The 23,908-nt window shown below is 46.4% G+C and overlaps 1 protein-coding gene across 6 annotated transcripts in view; it reads right to left on the bottom strand.

The window, feature by feature from the left end:
- LOC138579456 (protein FAM118A-like) overlaps nucleotides 1-23,908 on the bottom strand; it is a 334,356-nt gene that overhangs the window by 5,674 nt on the left and 304,774 nt on the right. For 3 of the 6 annotated variants that reach the window (XM_069649786.1, XM_069649788.1, XM_069649787.1), the window contains exon 11: nucleotides 14,979-15,059. The exons of the other annotated variants lie outside the window; for them this stretch is intronic. In XM_069649786.1, the coding sequence (XP_069505887.1) occupies nucleotides 14,979-15,059 (81 nt within the window). The remainder of the gene's footprint in view (nucleotides 1-14,978; nucleotides 15,060-23,908) is intronic. 6 annotated transcript variants of the gene reach the window in all.

The raw sequence follows: 23,908 nt of genomic DNA, 5'->3' as shown, positions 1-23,908 counted from the left end.
AGCTGCAACGGGTGATCTGGAGACAGTATCAGGTAATATTATCCCCACTTAAAATATCGCCATATATATGGTTGTTGGGAACGGCCATAGGCGATATTCTTAGTGGGGATAATATTAGGGTTTTTTGGGAGCGAGGGTTGCGGGGGTGTCCCTCGCAGGTTCCATGCCTTAATATCACCACAAAAATATGGCAATATTTTTGTATGGCGATATTTTTGCAGGGATATTAACACATGGAACCCTGGAGACAGAGACGTTCCTGGTCTGGTGCCATTGATATTAGATGTTATGTTTTGGCACCTTATATTTAGGCATGTTATGTGTTTTGATACTCCACCAATTTGTCTAATAGTGCTGAGGCTTGTCCAGATGTTAGCATGCAGTGCCACAGTCAGCCAGGGGCATGCAGACCTTAGGTGTAGAGCAATGGAACAAGCAACGAGAGGTGAGGAAGCATGAAGGGGCAGTAGAGCTGAACTAACATGAAGGATGTGTACAGGTAAGAGAGGGGATAAAAGGTAGGCATAGCTCTTGGTAGTTCGGATGCCTGCAGCGTCAGTGTAGGGTGTAGGGTGATCAAGGCACACCGCTGATTGGGACAGGGCTTACACATGATACTCCTGAGATCAAGCGTGTGCCCCATGTGCATGGTTTCTACTGAAATTAGCCAGCAACTGATTTCAGGGTGGGCTTGAAATGTGCCCCAGCGCAGACTTCCATTATTATGTGTTATTACTATTATCATTAGGGTAATTCTTTAGCACGGACCGAGCTTCAGGAAGCAATGGACCGCTTTACAATCATACGGGGAAGAATTTAGTGACGAAAGCAGAGAACAAAGGGAAGGGGGGAGGAGGAAAGGGCATCAATTTGGCAGCAAGGGATCTACAAACACCAGGGGAGGAAACAGTAGGGATCAGATCACCCAGTCTCAGGCAGAGTGGGGAGTGGACAGTGTGAGGATCTAGCATCCAGGGGAGGAAACAGTGGGAATCAGATCACCCAGTCTCGGGTAGAGTGGGGAGTGGACAGTGTGAGGACCTAGCATCCAGGGGAGGAAACAGTGAGGAGCAGATCACCCAGTCTCGGGTAGGGTGGGGAGTGGACAGTGTGAGGACCTAGCATCCAGGGGAGGAAACAGTGAGGAGCAGATCACCCAGTCTCGGGTAGGGTGGGGAGTGGACAGTGTGAGGACCTAGCATCCAGGGGAGGAAACAGTGAGGAGCAGATCACCCAGTCTCGGGTAGGGTGGGGAGTGGACAGTGTAAGGACCTAGCATCCAGGGGAGGAAACAGTGAGCAGCAGATCACCCAGTCTCGGGTAAGGTGGGGAGTGGACGGTGTGAGGACCTAGCATCCAGGGGAGGAAACAGTGAGGAGCAGATCACCCAGTCTCGGGTAGGGTGGGGAGTGGACAGTGTGAGGACCTAGCATCCAGGGGAGGAAACAGTGAGGAGCAGATCACCCAGTCTCGGGTAGGGTGGGGAGTGGACAGTGTAAGGACCTAGCATCCAGGGGAGGAAACAGTGAGCAGCAGATCACCCAGTCTCGGGTAAGGTGGGGAGTGGACGGTGTGAGGACCTAGCATCCAGGGGAGGAAAGAAAGAGTGGGGATCAGATCACCCAGTCTCGGGTAAGGTGGGGATTGGACAGTGTGAGGACCTAGCATCCAGGGTCGGAAACAGTGGGGATCAAATCACCCAGTCTCAGGTAAGGTGGGGAGTGGACAGTGTGAGGACCTAGCATCCAGGGGAGGAAACAGTGGGGATCAGATCACCCAGTCTCAGGTAAGGTGGGGAGTGGACGGTGTGAGGACCTAGCATCCAGGGGAGGAAACAGTGTGGATCAAATCACCCAGTCTCAGGTAAGGTGGGAAGTGGACAGTGTGAGGACCTAGCATCTAGGGGAGGAAACAGTGGGAATCAGATCACCCAGTCTCGGGTAGAGTGGGGAGTGGACAGTGTGAGGATCTAGCATCCAGGGGAGGAAACAGTGAGGAGCAGATCACGCAGTCTCGGGTAGGGTGGGGAGTGGACAGTGTGAGGACCTAGCATCCAGGGGAGGAAACAGTGAGGAGCAGATCACCCAGTCTCGGGTAGAGTGGGGAGTGGACAGTGTGAGGATCTAGCATCCAGGGGAGGAAACAGTGAGCAGCAGATCACCCAGTCTCGGGTAGGGTGGGGAGTGGACAGTGTGAGGACCTAGCATCCAGGGGAGGAAACAGTGAGGAGCAGATCACCCAGTCTCGGGTACGGTGGGGAGTGGACAGTGTAAGGACCTAGCATCCAGGGGAGGAAACAGTGAGCAGCAGATCACCCAGTCTCGGGTAAGGTGGGGAGTGGACGGTGTGAGGACTTAGCATCCAGGGGAGGAAAGAAAGAGTGGGGATCAGATCACCCAGTCTCAGGTAAGGTGGGGAGTGGACAGTGTGAGGACCTAGCATCCAGGGGAGGAAACAGTGGGGATCAGATCACCCAGTCTCAGGTAAGGTGGGGAGTGGACGGTGTGAGGACCTAGCATCCAGGGGAGGAAACAGTGTGGATCAAATCACCCAGTCTCAGGTAGGGTGGGGAGTGGACAGTGTGAGGACCTGGCATCCAGGGGAAGAAACAGTGGGGATCAGATCACCCAGTCTCAGGTCAGGTGGGAAGTGGACAGTGTGAGGGCCTAGCATCCAGAGGAGGAAACAGTGGGGATCAGATCACCCTGTCTAGGGTAAGGTGGGGAGTGGACAGTGTGAGGACCTAGCATCTAGGGGAGGAAACAGTGGGGATCAGATCACCCAGTCTCGGGTAAGGGGGGGAATGGACAGTGTGAGGACCTAGTATCCAGGGGAGGAAACAGTGAAGAGCAGATCACCCAGTCTCAAGTAGGACGGGGAGCTGTGGGTGTGTGGACCTTTGTGTTAGGGGGAGTGTAACCTTGCAGACCCCAGACAAAAAATCTGGGATTTCCTGGACAAGTGGTCTGACGTGCAAGAGTGCACCTTGTACACAGTGAATGCAGTGGGTACAAAAGGGAAAAAGGAATAGGGCACGTGGACATTCCTGCAGAGTACCACACCTGCAAGGCCACGTGCTGGGGTCCAGGCGTGATTGGTTTGGAAGGTTATGCTGTCACTTGTTATGTTGTTGGGTTGGTGTGTGTTTGACTGTATCTGACACGGGAGCATCTGTCCTGGAGCAGTAGAGTCGACAGCTGTCATCATTTGACCTCACTGTGCTGCACCCTGACCTCAAAGCGCAGTCCCTGCACAGCTCAGGAATCCTGTACCAGGGATTGCTTGTGTTACATGACTGTCATCACAAAGAAGATTGACATGATTGTTCCTAGTATAGCGCTTTATGCCACAGCAAGGCCACCTCAGCGCTTCGGGTGAGGAGTTGTTTGCGATGGCAGGCCAACAATGTAAACACATGCATATAAAGACCACAAGCGCAGGTCTGCAGGTCCTTCTACCCTGCAACATGCACGCATATAGATACCACAAGCGCAGGTCAACAGGTCCTTCTACCCTGCAACATTCATGCATATAGAGACCACAAGTGCGGGTCTGCACATCCTTCTACCATGCAACATTTATGCATAGAGATACCGCAAGCACAGGTCTGCAGGGCGTCCTACCCTGAAACATTCATGCATATAGATATGGCAAGCTTGGATCTGCAGGTCCTTCTGCCCTGCAACATTCATGCAGCTGGGGAGCAGGTGTAAGTGGATCTAGGTCACCTGGCCTAAGCACCACCCACCTTCTTAGCCCTGCCTCTTCCTTCCTGCTCTTAACTCTTAGATCAAGGGCATCTCTCACCCGGGCGTCCAAAGTGAAGGGGAGTCAAAGAAAAGGGCAATTCCTGTTTGGACCTGTTCAGACCAGGAGGATCCAGGGTCCGACCCCCTGCTAAGACAGCAGGTAAGCATGCATCAACATGTGTTTACACCCTCTGTCCCCACAGGCCATCCCCACCCTCTCTGGTCCCTCCATGTTGTTCTCTTGCCCCCCCTTCCCGCACACAGGAGTCTTTCCTGATACATTCTGGTTTCACCATCACCGTCTTGTGGCCAATGCTGGATTTTACTTTTATGGACTTGATTGATTATTTATATAGCGCCTATACACAATGTGTTTCAAAGCACTTCAAGGAGGGAGGGGACATAGGAAAATATAGTTACATTCAGTTAAAGTCCTTGAAACAATACAGAATGTGAAAAATAACTATCGCAATAGGCCTGTCGACATTTCTGATAGTGCAAGTGCATAGAAAAAGTAAGGCAAGAGGTAATGGAAAAGAGGGAGAACAAAGCAAGCAGTAACATTACTATGTCTGACGACAATTGATGTAGTGCAGGAGGTAAACAAGAGGAGGGGTAGGGGGTATGGGGGGATATGAGTGGGGAGAAGGAGATGAACAAGGCACGCTACTGAGCACATTTGTCAGTGACAAATTTCAAAAGCAGGGGTGGGGGGAGGAGGGAGAAGAACAAGGGGGAAGGAGGGGAGACAGACAAGCTGCCATCAAAAGTCAAGGGATCAGATGATAGGAGTAAGTGCTAGGAGTAGGAAGGCTGAGAGGAGGGAGAAATAAGTAGGATGGGGAGTAGGAAGATAGTAGAAGAGGAGGGAAAGTTTGGAGGGGGAAAGGGGTAGAAGGCAGGTAAGGGGGGCAGGGGGCTATACAGAGCCAAAAAAGGGGGGGAGCGAGGCATAGTGGGGGCGCACAGACACTCATGGGGGGCATGGGTGCAGACAGACACTCATGAGGGGGGCGTGGGGGCACCACAGACACTCACGGGGGGAATGGGGGCACCACAGACACTCAAGGGGGGGCGGCGATCCGGCGTACCGTGGTGGACAGGGGTAGACAGGGCCTTCGTTGTGGGCCTTACGCGGTGAAGCCGGCTCCCGCCTCCCGGTTGTTGCCATTGGCTTAAGGGCCGAAGGCAGCCAGTGGGAGAGGGGGGCAGGAGCTGGCACAGAAGAAAACAGGAAGCAATGTCCAAAACAAAGGCACACAGAAGCAAGGAACGGCCATCTTGGAAGGCCTTTCCACAAGTTGAAAGGCAGTAGGCAGTACAAAGCACGAATTACACAAAATGCCAGGTTTAAAACGCACCAAGCGCAGCAGGATGGTAACGGCAGTCAAGGTAAAGCAAGCACGATCGTATCTTGTAATTTGCAGCCAAACTTGCAGTCGCTCGTCTCAGTGGACAAAAGTCAAGAAACAGTGTCCCATTTTCCTTACCCCACAGCCGTGCGCACTTCATTGATTCACGGTGCATCACCCTTTCTCAACTCTCATGCTGGACTTCCTTTGCATCTTGTACTCATGTTGGCCCTGAATCATGCTGTTCCCATCTTCATCTTGTATCCTGGCTTGCAACATTATGTGTTACTACTGACTTCTGCAATTGTATTCACTCTCCCCTCTTGCTTCTCCACTCTTTTAGACTGCTTACTCTCTGTTCCCTCCTCCCCTCCCCTCTCCATTTTCCTATCTCCTCCCCGCCTCCCCTTACTTTCTTCTATGCACTTACTCTATCAGAATTGTCCCTGGACCTAGAATGATAGCAACCTCATCTGTCGCTCCCCCATCCCCTTAATGCCCCCCCCCTCCCTCCAGCACTATCTGAAACATTGTCAGGCCTAGTACGGTAGTCGCCTGTTTCTATTTCCTTCCCACTCTCCCCCTCCCTTCCTTATCTATGTCTTAGCTCTTGCACTATCTGAAATGTCGTCAGGCCGAGTACGAAAGTTAATTTCACATCCTTACTGTTCATGGCCTGTAAGAATGTCATTGTATTTTCCCTTCTTCCCTCCCTTGCCTTGAAGCGCTTTGAAACACATTGGCCCTCATTACGACCCTGGCGGAGAGGGGTTTACGCCAGCGTAATGCATGGCGTACCTCTCCGCCAGATTAGGACTTTCCGTAGCGCCATGGTGATTTTTACGCCCGGATTTTCCGGGCGGAAAAATCCATGGCGCTACGGGACCCCTCGTTAATTACGCCACCGTAATCTACGGTGGCGTAATTAACGCCTTCCCCACTCCCATTATACCCTATGGGGCAAAAATGGGAATGGGGAAGGGTAAATGGGGATTGGGGACTTACCGCCCCGCCAAGGTCGGAATGGGGCGGTAAGTCCGCCAACCCCCATGGCGGAGTTGGCAGCTCTGCGCCATGGTCCATGGTGCAAATTGCACCATGGATCTCCGCCAGGGTCGTAATGAGGGCCATTATGTATAGGCGCTATATAAATAAACTATCATATCATATCATATCACAAGCGCAGGTCTGCAGGGCATCCTTCCCTGCAACATTCATGCATATAGATACCACAAGCTTGGATCTGCAGGTCCTTCTGCCCTGCAACATTCATGCACAAGCGCAGGTCTGTGGGGCCTCCTTCCCTGCAACATTCATGCATACAGAGACCGCAAGCTCAGATCTGCAGGTCCTTCTGCCCTGCAACATTCATGCACAAGCGCAGGTCTGTGGGGCCTCCTTCCCTGCAACATTCATGCATACAGACACCGCAAGCTCGGATCTGCAGGTCCTTCTACCCTGCAACATTCATGCATAGAGAGACCACAAGCTCGGTCTGCAGGTCCTTCTACCCTGCAACACTCATGCATATAGATACCACAAGTGCGGGTCTGCAGGGCGTCCTACCATGAAACATTCATGCATATAGATACCGCAAGCTCGGATCTGCAGGTCCTTCTGCCCTGTAACATTTATGCATATAGATACCACAAGCGCAGGTCGTTCTACCCTGCAACATTCATGCATAGAGACCACAAGCTCGATCTGCAGGTCCTTCTACCCTGCAACACTCATGAATATAGATACCACAAGCACAGGTCTGCAGGGCCTCCTACCCTGCAACATTCATGCACAAGCGCAGGTCTGCAGGGCCTCCTTCCCTGCAACATTCATGCATACAGAGACCGCAAGCTCGGATCTGCAGGTCCTTCTGCCCTGTAACATTCATGCACAAGTGCAGGTCTGCAGGGCCTCCTTCCCTGCAACATTCATGCATACAGAGGCCGCAAGCTCAGATCTGCAGGTCCTTCTGCCCTGCAACATTCATGTATATAGAGACCACAAGCACAAGTCTGCAGGGCCTCCTTCCCTGCAACATTCATGTATATAGAGACCACAAGCGCAGGTCTGCAGCGCCTCCTTCCCTGCAACATTCATGTATATAGAGACCACAAGCTCGGATCTGCAGGTCCTTCTGCCCTGCAACATTCATGCACAAGCGCAGACCTGCAGGGCCTCCTTCCCAGTAACATTCATGCATATAGATACCACAAGCTCAGATCTGCAGGTCCTTCTGCCCTGCAACATTCATGCACAAGCGCAGGCCTGCAGGGCCTCCTTCCCTGCAACATTCATGTATATAGAGACCACAAGCTCGGATCTGCAGGTCCTTCTGCCCTGCAACATTCCTGCACAAGCGCAGGCCTGCAGGGCCTCCTTCCCTGTAACATTCATGCATAGAGAGACCACAAGCTCGGATCTGCAGGTCCTTCTACCCTGCAACATTCATGCACAAGCGCAGGTCTGGAGGGCCTCCTTCCCTGCAACATTCATGCATATAGATACCGCAAGCACAGGTCTGCAGGGCCTCCTACCCTGTAACATTCATGCATATAGAGACCACAAGCACAGGTCTGCAGGGCGTCCTACCCTGAAACATTCATGCATATAGCTACCGCAAACTCGGATCTGCAGGTCCTTCTGCCCAGCAACATTCATGCACAAGCGCAGGTCTGCAGGGCGTCCTATCAACAAAAGAGAGGCCACCTCGCTAGTTAGGTTATAGACACATAATTCGCTGGATATTGGTGGGATACTCACATCTGTGGGGGCAGTGCAAACCTAAAAAACAGAAGTCTTAGGAGAATTCAACCTGACTTCATCAGTAATTCTGTTTCAAAAGCAAATTTTTAATATAAATAGTAATCATATAAAAACACATAAAAACTAACATAGAAAACTAGCTAAAGTGACAAGTGCTTCATAGACAGTGCTTAGTATTCATCATCAAGGAGAAAACTGTATCTCTACTATGAGGTAATCTACTAACCTCAAGTGTACAGGTCAACATGTAAACAGTTCTTGAATACTTGTAACATTCATTCTTCGCTGAACATTAAACCTCACAATATATACATATAGAAACCCTTGTTGAACAATGTCTCTAATTGTGATGCCTCAGTAACCATATATTTAGAGTGCATCAAGGTTAGTTGATACTCATTTAGATACTACTCAGTTGTATCTGTATAGGCCCAACATGTTTCGTTCCTTCCAAGATTCAAACTAGTTGTAGGAACTTCTTCAGCGGGATAGTTGACCCAAGGCCTACGAACGCCCTTGACCCAATTGGTGATGGTATTAGATGGACACTTGAAGACTTGATGTTGACATAACAGTGTGAGTTTGCGGATGCTTTATCCCTTTTGGGTGCATAATAGACGTGCCAAGACCACTTCGTTGGTGTTGAGTACCGAGAAGTGGATCCAGTGTGAACCGTTTCTCAGTGTCGGTTAAGCATCTTCAGGATACTGCACTTTGCTACTAAGTCGCAGTTCAAATTGGAACCTTGACTTGTGTCTCTAGTTTAAATACGTAATTTGTTGTGGTAGCAGTACTAGAGATGTTTCATGCGTGACATCAAGTGAGCAGGATTGTAGGTCAAACTCAGCGGCTTTGAACAGTTGTCCCTGCCTTCACACGGCTGTAAACTTTCCAAAGTGTTGCCAGGCCTCATTAAATGCAGTTTCCGCTGCCTGGTCGGATCCTATGACAGCTGATGCAGGGCGTCATACCCTGAAACATTCATGCATATAGCTACCACAAGCTCGGATCTGCAGGTCCTTCTGCCCTGTAACATTCATGCATATAGATACCACAAGCGCAGGTCCTTCTACCCTGCAACACTCATGAATATAGATACCACAAGTGCGGGTCTGCACGTTCTTCTACCGTGCAAAATTCATGCATAGAGATACCGCAAGCACAGGTCTGCAGGGCCTTCTACCCTGCAACATTCATGCACAAGGGCAGGTCTGCAGGGCCTCCTTCCCTGCAACATTCATGCATATAGATACCACAAGCGCAGGCCTGCAGGGCCTCCTTCCCTGCAACATTCATGTATATAGAGACCACAAGCTCGGATCTGCAGGTCCTTCTGCCCTGCAACATTCCTGCACAAGCGCAGGCCTGCAGGGCCTCCTTCCCTGTAACATTCATGCATAGAGAGACCACAAGCTCGGATCTGCAGGTCCTTCTACCCTGCAACATTCATGCACAAGCGCAGGTCTGGAGGGCCTCCTTCCCTGCAACATTCATGCATATAGATACCGCAAGCACAGGTCTGCAGGGCCTCCTACCCTGTAACATTCATGCATATAGAGACCACAAGCACAGGTCTGCAGGGCGTCCTACCCTGAAACATTCATGCATATAGCTACCGCAAACTCGGATCTGCAGGTCCTTCTGCCCAGCAACATTCATGCACAAGCGCAGGTCTGCAGGGCGTCCTATCAACAAAAGAGAGGCCACCTCGCTAGTTAGGTTATAGACACATAATTCGCTGGATATTGGTGGGATACTCACATCTGTGGGGGCAGTGCAAACCTAAAAAACAGAAGTCTTAGGAGAATTCAACCTGACTTCATCAGTAATTCTGTTTCAAAAGCAAATTTTTAATATAAATAGTAATCATATAAAAACACATAAAAACTAACATAGAAAACTAGCTAAAGTGACAAGTGCTTCATAGACAGTGCTTAGTATTCATCATCAAGGAGAAAACTGTATCTCTACTATGAGGTAATCTACTAACCTCAAGTGTACAGGTCAACATGTAAACAGTTCTTGAATACTTGTAACATTCATTCTTCGCTGAACATTAAACCTCACAATATATACATATAGAAACCCTTGTTGAACAATGTCTCTAATTGTGATGCCTCAGTAACCATATATTTAGAGTGCATCAAGGTTAGTTGATACTCATTTAGATACTACTCAGTTGTATCTGTATAGGCCCAACATGTTTCGTTCCTTCCAAGATTCAAACTAGTTGTAGGAACTTCTTCAGCGGGATAGTTGACCCAAGGCCTACGAACGCCCTTGACCCAATTGGTGATGGTATTAGATGGACACTTGAAGACTTGATGTTGACATAACAGTGTGAGTTTGCGGATGCTTTATCCCTTTTGGGTGCATAATAGACGTGCCAAGACCACTTCGTTGGTGTTGAGTACCGAGAAGTGGATCCAGTGTGAACCGTTTCTCAGTGTCGGTTAAGCATCTTCAGGATACTGCACTTTGCTACTAAGTCGCAGTTCAAATTGGAACCTTGACTTGTGTCTCTAGTTTAAATACGTAATTTGTTGTGGTAGCAGTACTAGAGATGTTTCATGCGTGACATCAAGTGAGCAGGATTGTAGGTCAAACTCAGCGGCTTTGAACAGTTGTCCCTGCCTTCACACGGCTGTAAACTTTCCAAAGTGTTGCCAGGCCTCATTAAATGCAGTTTCCGCTGCCTGGTCGGATCCTATGACAGCTGATGCAGGGCGTCATACCCTGAAACATTCATGCATATAGCTACCACAAGCTCGGATCTGCAGGTCCTTCTGCCCTGTAACATTCATGCATATAGATACCACAAGCGCAGGTCCTTCTACCCTGCAACACTCATGAATATAGATACCACAAGTGCGGGTCTGCACGTTCTTCTACCGTGCAAAATTCATGCATAGAGATACCGCAAGCACAGGTCTGCAGGGCCTTCTACCCTGCAACATTCATGCACAAGGGCAGGTCTGCAGGGCCTCCTTCCCTGCAACATTCATGCATACAGAGACCGCAAGCTCGGATCTGCAGGTCCTTCTGTCCTGTAACATTCATGCACAAGTGCAGGTCTGCAGGTCCTTCTACCCTGCAACACTCATGCATAGAGATACCACAAGTGCGGGTCTGCACGTTCTTCTACCGTGTAAAATTCATGCATAGAGATACCGCAAGCACAGGTCTGCAGGGCCTCCTACCCTGCAACATTCATGCACAAGGGCAGGTCTGCAGGGCCTCCTTCCCTGCAACATTCATGCATACAGAGACCGCAAGCTCGGATCTGCAGGTCCTTCTGTCCTGTAACATTCATGCACAAGTGCAGGTCTGCAGGTCCTTCTACCCTGCAACACTCATGCATAGAGATACCACAAGTGCGGGTCTGCACGTTCTTCTACCATGCAACATTCATGCATAGAGATACCACAAACAGAAGTCTGCAGGGCCTCCTACCCTGCAACATTCATGCATAGAGAGACCACAAGCTCAGATCTGCAGGTCCTTCTACCCTGCAACATTCATGCACAAGCGCAGGTCTGCAGGGCCTCCTTAACTGCAACATTCATGCATACAGAGACCACAAGCTCGGATCTGCAGGTCCTTCTGCCCTGCAACATTCATGCACAAGCGCAGGCCTGCAGGGCCTCCTTCCCTGCAACATTAATGCATAGAGAGACCACAAGCTCAGATCTGCAGGTCCTTCTACCCTGCAACATTCATGCACAAGCGCAGGTCTGCAGGGCCTCCTTAACTGCAACATTCATGCATAGAGAGACCACTAGCACAGGTCTGCAGGGCGTCCTACCCTGAAACATTCATGCATAGATGTCGCAAGCTCGGATCTGCAGGTCCTTCTGCCCTGCAACATTCATGCAGAGAGATACCGCAAGCACAGGTCTGCAGGGCCTCCTACCCTGCAACATTCATGCATATAGAGACCACAAGCGCAGGTCTGCAGGGCCTCCTTCCCTGCAACATTCATGAATATAGAGACCACAAGCTCGGATCTGCAGGTCCTTCTGCCCTGCAACATTCATGCACAAGCTCGATCTGCAGGTCCTTCTGCCCTGCAACATTCATGCATACAGAGACCACAAGCGCAGGTCTGCAGGTCCTTCTACCCTGCAACACTCATGCATATAGAGACCACAAGCGCAGGTCTGCAGGTCCTTCTATCCTGCAGCACTCATGCATGGAGAGACCACAAGCTAAGATCTGCAGGTCCTTCTACCCTGCAACATGCATGCATAGCGAGACCAGAAGCTAAGATCTGTTGGTCCTCAAGTATAATAAATCTGATCTGCGATAAATTGTGTCTGTGATCCTTGAAATGTCTTACAACCAGTGATTTGGTATTTTGTGTTCTTATGTTAGATGTATGTTCCAGCCATCTTTCTCTGGCTGATCTATTGGTTTGTCTTACATATAGTAGTCCACATTGGCATTTTATCGCATAAATGACACGCGTACTGTTGCAAGTAGCAACATCTTTAAGGGGTATCTTCTGGCCAGTGTGGGGGTGTTGGATGGAATTCCCTTTGATCACACGGCTACATTTGCTCCACTGGAGGCACAGAAACGTCCCTTTCTTCCGTGTAGGGTCCTTTGTTTTTCTGGCAGACTCTTCTCAGCTTTGATCAGTCTGTCTCTGAGGTTTCTACCCCTCTTATAAGCCATCACAGGGGGTTTGAGGAAGAGCTTTTGAAGAAAAGGATCGTGGTGTAGGTGTTTCCAATTGTTTGTTATTATTCTTCTCAAATGTAAGCTCTGTCTGGAGAATTCCGAGATGTAAAGTAGCGGTATCCCTTTGTCTTTACGTATTGGATGTAGTAAAGAGTCTTGCAGCTTTAAGCCTTGCTTCAGTCAATGTCTCAGCAGGATATCCTCTGTCGGAAAATCTCTTATTGAGTTCTTCATTTTAATTTTCAAGTGTGGCATTGTCGATTGTAATTCTTTTGATGCGCAAAAATTGGCTATACGGTAAACTTTGTATCATCTGTCTAGGGTGGAAGCTGGCATAATGTAATATGTTGTTAAAATCAGTGGGTTTATGATAGACCTTCGTTTCTAATCCGGTGGTGGAAATGGCGAGTTCAACATCAAGAAAATGCAAGCATGGTTCACCCACTTACAGTGTGAATTTGATCCTAGGATGTATGTTGTTGAGGAAATAGTGAAAACTATTGAGTTCTGCTCTAGAGCCTTTCCAGATTCCAAAAATGTCATTGATGTAGTGTTTCCATCCTACCATGTGTTTGTTCCGTGTTTCATTATCCAGCATGTGATGTTTCGCAAGATAGTACATAAAGATGCCTGAGATTTGAGCATAAGCATAGTACTTATCTTCATACCTGAAATAGCTGTTGTGTAGGATGATGTAGAGTAGTTCTATGATGAACTGTTTGTCACCTCTAAGTCCTTCTACTTTAAGGATGAGCCATTCAATTGCCTCAAGGCCATCTTGATGTGGAATAGACGTGTAGAGGCTTACCACGTCTAGTGCAAAAAGTAGATAGTCCGTAGAAATCGTATCAATGTCCGGTTTTTTGAGAAAGTCTGTGGTGTCTTTAAGATACGTGTCTGTGGTTTGAACGAGGGGCTGTTGTATTTTGTCCACGTAAATAGCCAAAGGGTCGAATATGCTTTTGGTACCTGCTACTATTGGTCTAAAGTTTGGTGTGGTGGCATGTTTGGGACTTTTAGGAAAAGCAGACGCCAATGAATGGATCTCTTCCAAAACTAAAGAATTCCTAACCAATCAATTCCCTATAACTCCAGTCTTCTACGCGGTATCTAAAATTCACAAACGTGCCACCACACCACCCTTTAGATTCTCTTTGCATTGATTCCCTTGCATGATTTACTCATAAGACAGTGATTTGGGCGCTTTATGTTCACCATTCTTCCCTCCCTCGTTTTTCAGTGACATACTTGAAATTTCTTTACTTTCACCTCCCAATACTTTCTTTTACTATCGTGTTCACTATATAGTAATTCACATATCGACATTATTACTGTCAGAGGACTAGCCACATACAATAATTCACCAGTTGTAAATGTTTCCATTTAAACTGTTTCTTTGATTTTCTCGCTTGCAAGATTTACAAATGTTGAATATGATGACTGTTCTCACTGTCAATAACTAGGATTCATTTTGGAAAATGCTGTATTCGAGATCCACTGATCTGCACCTGATGAAGGGTACTGTTTATCCCGAATCGCGTTGTGCCTTTTATTTGGAAATATAAAGAAGAATTGCTCACAGAATTGGTGCTACTGAATTATTTTTTGTGAACGAATTTGTCACACAATATTGCTCTAATTGCTTTACTATAGCAGTTTTTGGCTGATTTACTGCACTTAGGTGTGCAGGGGACGGGAGTGCCAGAGTCTCTTTTCGGACACCATCCTGGCCTGTCCAGCACCCAGAGGTGACTGCTTGCTCAACTACTGCTTGTTGTTGCCCTCTAGCAGTCAGATTTCTAACATGGACTCGACCTCCTCCCCTCTTCTGTGAAAACCATCACGCAGTGGCCTCTGTAGTCCTTTCCACTCCGCAGCAGGATGCTGCAGGTGACATGCAACCAGCCATCCCCTGCTGCAAACACTGACTCGCAATCAATGGTAGTTTTCGTGCTCCCCCGTGCCTGCAGGCACTCTTGGGCTGCTCACCAGGTGGCAAGTGCTTGTGAATAAATCCCAAACTCATTAATAACAACACTGCGACATACTGGTTTAAAATGGCTGTGTACAGGGGACATACCTTTCTAAAGCCAAAAAAATTGAGTTTATACATAGAAAAAATGGGTTGTATACGAATTGTTCGAATGACAATTGTCCGAATGACAATTGACCTTCTGCACAATTAACGGTCAAATAGAAAATATATGCGGGGGGAAACCCCCCGCAGCCCCCCACCCAATCCAACTCCCACCCCAACCCCCCACCCAATCTCCTTATATTATTATTACCCCAAGCCAACCCATTATATATATAAAAATGACCATACGGTCAATTGTGCAGAAGGGCAATTTGGCCCCCTGTAATTCGGTCAGTTGTATCATTCGAACAATTGTACTCGAACAATTCGGGTAATGCCGAAAAACGTACTTACCTTTATCACTTTGTTCAGATTTCTGTGCTGTGTCGCTCATGCTTAGCAAACCTATTGTTTTTATCTCTGTAGTGCCTGACCCTGGATAGTAGAAAGAATAGTGTCACTTATTTCGGAGGGATTTGGTGTAACGCTACAAGTACGCTCAATATTCACTCTCGATTGTGGTGCAAGAGTGGTAAGTAGCCCTACCGTTCTTCTTTCTGATAATACTTTTGAAAGGGGCTTAAAGTACGTAAGTTTGTATGGAAAATTGGCGTTTCTGCAATTACAATTAGTCCCACTCTACTGTACTTAGGATTGATTCTCTCTAAAAAATAAAAAATACCTCTTATAAATTCACGAAAGAACAACTGATTGTGAAAATTGCTCCATTAAAATGCCAAATGAAAATTCTACTAAAGAAAATTTGTACATTTTCTCTATTACCACTTTTGGAATTTTATTCAAAAAAAGTTGAAGCCATTTTATTATACGGAGTCGAACTTTCCTTACATGACCTAGGGCCATTATTGGACCAACTTCAAGGGCTCATTTGGAAAGATGTATTAGGCTTACCTTTATCTATGCCTAATGCTGTGATAAGACATGAGTTGGGGATTAATTCCCTTTACTCCAGATACAATTGGCGCATGTTAAATAACTTTGCTAAAATATTATTTCCTATTAGAAACTCGCTCTACACAGGGCTAAACAGAATGTTAACAGATAACAACCCTCCCTCTATGGTGCAATTTAAAGAATGCATGCTAACCTTACTGGATAAGATTAATCTCCCAATGGAAGATTTGGAACTTTTTCAAGAGAAAATCAAGAAAAAGCTATTGCTACAGGATTGGGGCGATACCTGTACGAAAATGGAAATCTACCCTTCTTGTGTGGAATATCGCAAATTCATACATAAGGAGAAACCAGGCATGTCTTATCTAACACTTTGCCCCTGTTCTAAGGTCCGTCAGACTTTTATGCGCTTCAGGCTAGATCTAATTCATACTCGATCTAGAACGAAACACTGGTCTAAAGATACATTGGCTGACACCAAAGAGGTTTGTCGTTTTTGCAATCAAGCCCTGGAGACTTTAAAACATCTGTTCTTATATTGCTGTTATTTTGAAAATGTACGATGCAGTCTTATAAAGTCCTTTGTGCAAGCTAACACGATTCTAGCTAGAGAGTGGATTTGGACTAAATGTATGTGGGGATTAACTGAGACTTCTGTAGTAAAAACTATGAACCTTGTAAATACCATTGAGAAAGAATTGGAAAATGCATCTCTTTTTTAGGGAGCTAATGAATTTTGAGAATTGTTGGTGCTTAAATCTAGTGTACTCCTGTACAAATTTTAATTTAGGAATTAGACATTTTATGATGAACATGTTACATTGATTCTGTTCATATTACAATATCTTATGTTGTCTGATTTTAATAATTTTGTATTTTCTGAAAGAATCACAAATTATTTGTAAGGTCTATATTTTTGACTAAAAACAAATAAAGTTAAAAAAAAGGGGCTTTGCTAAAATTCATACACTACTAATGACACAAACTGAAGGATGGATAGAAAACCTAAACATACAGTGGCGCCTTCCATATATCCAGGGGCCCCATTACGCGTCTGGTGGTATTTTCATACTTAAATACCATGACATCATGTGGTAAGCATGCAGTAACAGGAAGGGTCCACATGATTCAGTTAATCCCCATGTAGGGGTTGTATAGGACTCCCGGGGAAAGGCCATATTAACGCGTGCAGGATTTCCACAGGAAGTAATATAGGATCAGGAAATCCTTTTATACGGAGGAAGGGGAGATTCTGTCCATGACCTCCTTTCCAAACATTAGTGCTGCTCTCTGAGAATCCACCTTCCTCTCTTCTTCCCTTTCAAGTTCTTGCTGTATAGGCCCCCCTCAGCTACAACCCTTTATTCAGCACCACAGCTGTAGAGCTTGTTCCCGGGTCACTTCTCAACTTGCCCGAATCTCTGTGTGCTCAGTGGGCAGATTCTCCACACTTTCTTTGGTCCAAGTGAGGTGTCTCTAGGACAACTCCTCATATGCGTCCAAAAAAGCATCCCAGGTCACAGCGGGCGTCTGAAGGAGCCGTCTATGCGCTCATTCAAGTGCCCTGTCCCCCCTTTATGCACTTGCGCAAATAAAGGGACGTTTCTGGCCAGTTTAAAGCCCATCTTAAAGTCACAAACAGAATGTGCTTTAAAATGCCCAGAAAAGAGGGTCATCCCCCTGCCCCCGTTAGGAACTGGCAAAGGCTCAAATCACGACCGGGTCATTTCTAACCCTGTCATGATTTTCTTTTAAAGTGTGACAGCTGCACATTAGTCCGAGGCTTTCACTCTAGCATTTCCATCCCCCAAACGGTAATTTCAGTCATTTCACCGAGACGGGCCCTTTTATCGGCCCGTCTCGGTGAAATGCGCTCCTAAGGACCACGCGTTTGCTGGGAGCCTGTCATACATTAGTGTCGCCAGAGCGCTCCTGACACTAATGTATGCAAGGGGGGCTGGACGGCACATCTTTGCACTACTATCCAGCCCCCCACTAAAATGCTCAAGTCACCTTTGTGAATAAGGTGATCTGAGCAGTTCAGAAAATAGTGCAAATGAAACAAGCGCATTCACTGCACTCCTATTTTTTGAGAATTTGGCCCTGTGATTTCAACAGAGGGCTTTAAATACCTCCAACAGATGTAGTAGGAATCTAATACTCAACCGAGAGAGCCTTGATCTACACTTACTCATTATAGAAGCAACTCACACCGTTGACAGTGTTTTCAGCTCAGATCATTGCCTACTCTTAGACTACCCTGGGCGTCTCCACCCTAACCACAACTCAACTTCCCTCTCTTCAGCCAGAGTCTAAACAACCTTTCAGGGCTCGGTAAGGCATCAGAGTGTCAGACCATCCTATCCCACTGCTCCATGAACATAGGCCCATCTGGGTTACGCTTGCTAACCTTCTACGGTCACTAATTGCTACTGGACGCACTTGATCAGATCGCCCCAGTAAAACTACCAAAGTCACTAAAGCACACACACAAACACCCAGATGATTTTCCGAAAAGCTGAGAACATTTCGAGCAACTAACAGAAGCCTCATACACAACAGGAAGAAACAACATCTAAAACACAGAATAAATGACCACCCTGTAAACCGCAAATGCAAAACACTCTTTTACTCCAAAGGATTGCTCACAGCAACCAATCCACAGAGAGAGAGATTTTCCAAATCATTGGGCAATTCAGGACTCCACGAGCCTATCATCTGCCCTCACCCACTCACAAGAGCTTTTCAATGATCTCTCATCGCACTTTTCATCCAAACAACCAAAACTTGAAGGGAGACCCTTACCTCCCAATGAACATCGGAAAACCTGGTCTAGACCATAAAAGTTCAACAACTTCTGGGCTATCTCAAAATGTAAATCAATAACTAGACTAGCAGACACAGCTGCTCATTCCCAGCTTTTGACTTTCACAGACGCCGCTGGCACAACCTGACTTCAGAACATCTGTTCTCCCATCCACATGGGGTGACCGCAAATCAGTAGCCAATCACGAAGGGGCAGAGGCTTAAGTCCTTCTGGACCTATCAGCAGCATGCAACCTGGTAGACCATAGAATCCTGAACACCTGCTTAAACAACCTTGGGATCCAGGAAAAACAGAACTTCTCAGGCAACTCTACCTTATTCCCTGATCTCATGCACAACCATCCACATTCAGTCATCAACCTGTCCCCTTCACCTCTGGTCAAGAACCTAGGAGCCATCATAGAGACAGCTCTTGGGCTGCAAATAAATTACCGGAACGAGATACGCTTTTGAGCATTTCAAAATGCGGAGGACCATGTTACCATTTCTGGCTTTTGCCACATAAATATGCCCCCATCATTGCCATCACCATCTCTAGACTGGACTACACTAACAGTCTGTATGTGGGTGCTCCAGCTTCCCTCCTAGCCAGACTTCAGAGTCTAAAATGCAGCTCCTCAAATGCTTCTACGCATTGGATCCAAAGATCGCATCTCCTCAGCCCTTTCCTCACTCCACTGACTCCCAGGTGGATGAATTACATTCAAAATAGACTTCCCGTACTAATCCACACCTGAGACAGCTCCCTCCGCCACTTTCCCCCAAACTGTCCATCCCTGTCTCTGAAGTCGCCATCTTCTTACAGTCATTTACATTGCTTCATTCCCTAGCAAGTGTTTAACTTATAGATAGGTGGGGAAAAGTATATCATCAGGGAGAAATCTATCCTGTCACTCTTTCTCCTCCCCCACTCTTTCCCAAACGCATTTCCCTCTCACACGTCCAACACCTGGTGCAGACTTCTCATTCAGCTGGTGAAAGCCCCCCAATACTAGGGCCCGCTTGAGCACCTCCCAAATCCATCACAGAACCAATCACCAACCCAGTCTAGCTCCCAGACTTAACGGGCCTGGACTATGCCGTCACCATATACTTGGAGCAGTAGGGCACATTGTACCACAGGAAGAAACTACTATTATAACTGACTGGTTGGAAGAAGTAATAAGGTCTCTCGTTTTAATGTCAATGAATAACTAGGTGCAAAGGAATAATTATTCGAAAAACATTTCCATTTTCCAGCTATAACATGTTTACCCGCTTATAAAATACTACCATTCCGAATTGGACTTAAGTTTTTACTCCCTAAAAAAATCATTTTACCCCCAAATTTAAAAGAAATAGGGAGTAAAATACTCCCACTTCAAAATCTTATCAGGAACACAGCTAATAGCAATTCTTTGATCTTCAGACACATTGACTAGAGGTGTGAAGAGGAATTGGTTTGATTTGCAAGCAGAAGGTTGTGGAAACTTTAACCATTGTTTGCAAGTGTGGAAAAGCTTTTGAACTGAGACAATCACTTTACCAAGTGAGGGATATATTGAATGAAAATAACTTTACCTCCTACCTGGAGTGGAACTTGTCTTGTGAAAAGAACTGTTCAGACACTGAACTTTACTTGGAACCAGCCTGAATTGAACCAGAGGAAGGGGATCCACCTCTGGCCACAAGGATTCATGTTTATAATGTTCATGTTTGTGTTATTTTGTGAAGTTAAATCGCCAAATTATTCCTGTATGATTGTGTTGTGTGCATGAGTGTGAGGAACGGATACCTTTGGACATTAGATCCATTTCCTTTAGTCTTAGTTTGTCAGGTAGGGAAACCTTTGTCAGGCTACGGAATGATAGGCGTTTATCTCATCCATTGTTATTTCATAAAATGGCGACTTGTCACAAACGTATACCTAAGTGTTCGTCTCACATGTCTGACCCCTCACACCGGGCACCATGCAACTCCTACGGATCTGCCGCACCCAAACCTCCACCTGTCCACCTGTCCCTCAGGAGCCTTGGGACTTCTCGCCACTTCCTTCCTCTCTCTCCCTTCCTGAACCGCCGCAGCATAGCTGAATTTTTTGGGTCACTTTTCTTTGCATTGCTTTCCAGGCCTCTACTTGCTTAAGGCAACCTCTCTATGATGCAACATGTTCACCACCACAATTACAACACTGCAGCGTATCCTCGGGTCACACAATTTTTAATATCATAGAGCCGACCACATTTAATACTACGCTTATCCTTCCTACATGTTTGTGCCACATGGCCATACTCCTGGCATTTATAACACAGAAGCGGTGCCGGGACATACTGCTTGAACCTAAAGCATTGATCCTCCAAATGCACACATTGTGGGACTTCGCTCCCCTTAAAATGCAGAGCCACAGTCGTAGAGCTAGTGCCCTCAGCTGTTCAGATGACCCAGAACATGCCTTTTAAATGGCTATGAATGTGTGTGGCTATTTAATTACGCCACGGCTGACCTATTGACCTCAAAGCAATAGCGTGTTGGCGTAGGTACGGGTTTGTCACAACCACCCTCGTAAAGAACTTCTTTTTCGCTTACACATATGCTGTCTCTCAAACTATGTAGCGTTATCAGCATAATTGCATGCAAGCTATATTGAAAACGCCATCTTTTAAAGTCCTGTGACCACAAATATGCAAACACCAGGGATCTCGTCCTACGCCACGAACTTCACACGGCGTCCCGCTTTCAGCACAGCAGCGACTCCATTCCCTGCTTCTTCCTGCTGCTTCTGCCACTTCTGCTGCTTTGTCTGGGCCTCCGTAGCACACACCAGAAAGTCCTTGAAATCTTTAAAGATCCCGCTCAGGTGTGGGTCATTATAAAAACAAAAAAACAAAATTGAGGTGTGCCGGTGTGGTGAGGCGCTGGGTTAGAACTAAATTTGAAAAGACAAACTAAAGTCAATGCGACCCTTACAAACCAAATAAGATTGGGTTGCTGCACGAAAGAGGGACCAGCAGTCACCACAAAAACTGCTAATAAATACATACACTTGAAAAATGTCACCTCTAAATGATTGCGCAGCCCTAAGCGAATGGTAAATGTCCTATTCAAATTAAATGTGTAACTGGACAACAAATACAGTGAAACAGAGAGTCCAAAGCAATAGACTCTTCAGTCAAAAAAACGCTGTTGAAACAGATTTTATGAGTTGATGCAAAAACAAGACTGCCGACACGTGTTTCGACCCAAAACAACGGGTCCTTTTCAAGCCAAGACGTATGTTATTCAAACTGAGTTGGAAAACCCAAGCCCTCCTTAGGGGCAGATATATGGGCCAATTCTAAAGTAGTTGATTCTCCTCAAGAATATAAACGACAAATTCATTAGTTGAGTTTGATAGGGACATGGAACTTGAAGGTATTAAAATACCAGTGGGTAATGGAACAATAGTTGTGCTCAACTTCTATAACCCATGCAAACCCATTGATATAGGGGCGTTACAGCACACCCTGGGTCGAGGGGGCAAGTTTATATTCTGTGGCGATTTCAATAGTCATAATATACCATTTCATAATCCTTTGACAGACATGAATGGGGATAGACTTGAGACGATGTCAGAAGAGTGTGGGCTTGTATTGTTGAACTCTAAAGAATACACAAGGACTACAGGGAAGGGGTCCTGCCTTGAATTGACGCGGGTTTCAGCGAGTTTGGTGCCTAAGTGCATGTGGAAGGTGAGGACGGATGGGGAGATGGGGAGCGATCATGGATCGATTGCACTGCTGGTAAACGTCAGGATGGTAATAGCGACCAGTTCGGCCCCCTAGGGTTGAAACATTAAAAAAATGGACTGGGTAAAGTTTCGTACATGGTGCACTGGATTAATGTTTAACAGTGGAGAAGGTGGAGGGAAGAATTCACAATTTCCCTCCACAGTAGAAGAGTTGGATCAAGTTGGATCAAGCGATAGTGCATGTGATTCAGAGTTTAGTGGAGGAACTGGCTCTAGCACAGTGAAAGCAGTTTAGGAAACCAGAGGTCCCGTGATGGTCGCAGAATGTTCGGCTCGCTGTAAGGGACTGGAAGAGGAATAGGCAGAAGGCCTTGCGCTCCAAGATTGTGGAGGATGTCAGAGCAGGTAAAAAGGTCAGGGCTTTTGCCTAGTGTGTTATCAGGCCACATAAAAGAGGTCATTGGAGGACTACTGGGGTACTCTTTCTGGGGATACGAGTGTGGTGCAGTGTGAGCAGGATTTAAACGTATGTTCGCTAAGGCAAGACAGAGTTGTCAGATCATGCTCATCACTGAATTGGTGTACTCCAGAGCCCACATTCATAAAAAATAGGTAAAAGACACATAGCAAAACATGGGTAAGAGTGGGGGAAAAGCTCACACTCTTACCAAGTGGAAAGAAATAACTCCAGAGATCCAGCAAAGCTGCTGAGGGACTCCCTAGGTAAGGGAAATTAGCCATGAAATGAGAAGTCTCCCTAACAAGGGGTTACCCTAAAAACACTGTTGAGAAAGCAATGCCAAAACTGAAAACTGTAAAGGACGGACCTTGTAGTCCCAACAACGAAATCTAAAGACATTCCATTTCTATATGCATTAAGATACTCAGGGCAAAGTCATCATGTATCGAGACTTATTAAGAAAAATTGGCGGCTCATAGAGTTGGATACTCAACTCCACCAGCTGATCCCTAAACCACCGATTATCGCCTACAAAAGGGGACAACATTTTAAAAATCAGTTGTTCAAAGCAGAAAGACCACCCAGGGATAAAAAACAGACTTTGAGTACGAAGAAACCAGGGACATATCCCTGTTTGAATTGCAATAACTGCAATAATGTTATGAGAGGCAGTTACGTCAGACACCCTAAGAAAGGAAACAAAATCAAATTGAAAGATTTTGCAACCTGCGATCCAAAATCAATAATTTATGGCCTAAGTTGTCCATGCAGAATCTTTTATGTGGGCCAAACCACAAGAAAAGCAAAGGAGGGGTGGAATGAGCATAAAAGTAATATAAGAACTAACAATATCAGGTCACCAGTAGCTCGACACTTAAATGAAAACAGACACTCTATTGAACAACTTAAAGTGATCATCTTAGAGATAGTCAAGAAAGCGCCTAGAGGAGGGAACCATGCTAGACACATGGACCAAAGAGAGATCTTTGGATTGAAACTCTAAACAGCCTGACTCCTGACGGAATGAATGTGGACTATAGTCTGGGATCCTTTTTGTGGAACTGTAACCTCTACAATGCATAACTAACTTATATGTGAAGACTGGTGAATTAAGTTCAACAAGATTATACACATTTGTGAACATGTTCCTCAAAGTTCCACTGTTTGAAAGAATGAGGAGTATAATTCAAGTTTCTTTTTTGGTGAAACAGCAACCTCTACGATGTACAGTTGTTATACATGTTATTATTTGAGTAATGAGCTCCATAGGATTATACAAGAGTGTGAGCATGTTCCTCTCAATAAACATACGGATGATGGACTGTCAAAGAAAATAAACCCACTCAGGGTTTATGTCAACAGTCCTATAAATAAAAT

This window comes from Ambystoma mexicanum, chromosome 3p, assembly GCF_040938575.1.
Source record: "Ambystoma mexicanum isolate Mex_15411 chromosome 3p, UKY_AmexF1_1, whole genome shotgun sequence".
Lineage (NCBI taxonomy): Eukaryota > Metazoa > Chordata > Amphibia > Caudata > Ambystomatidae > Ambystoma > Ambystoma mexicanum.
This window is presented reverse-complemented; position numbering and strand designations above follow the sequence as displayed.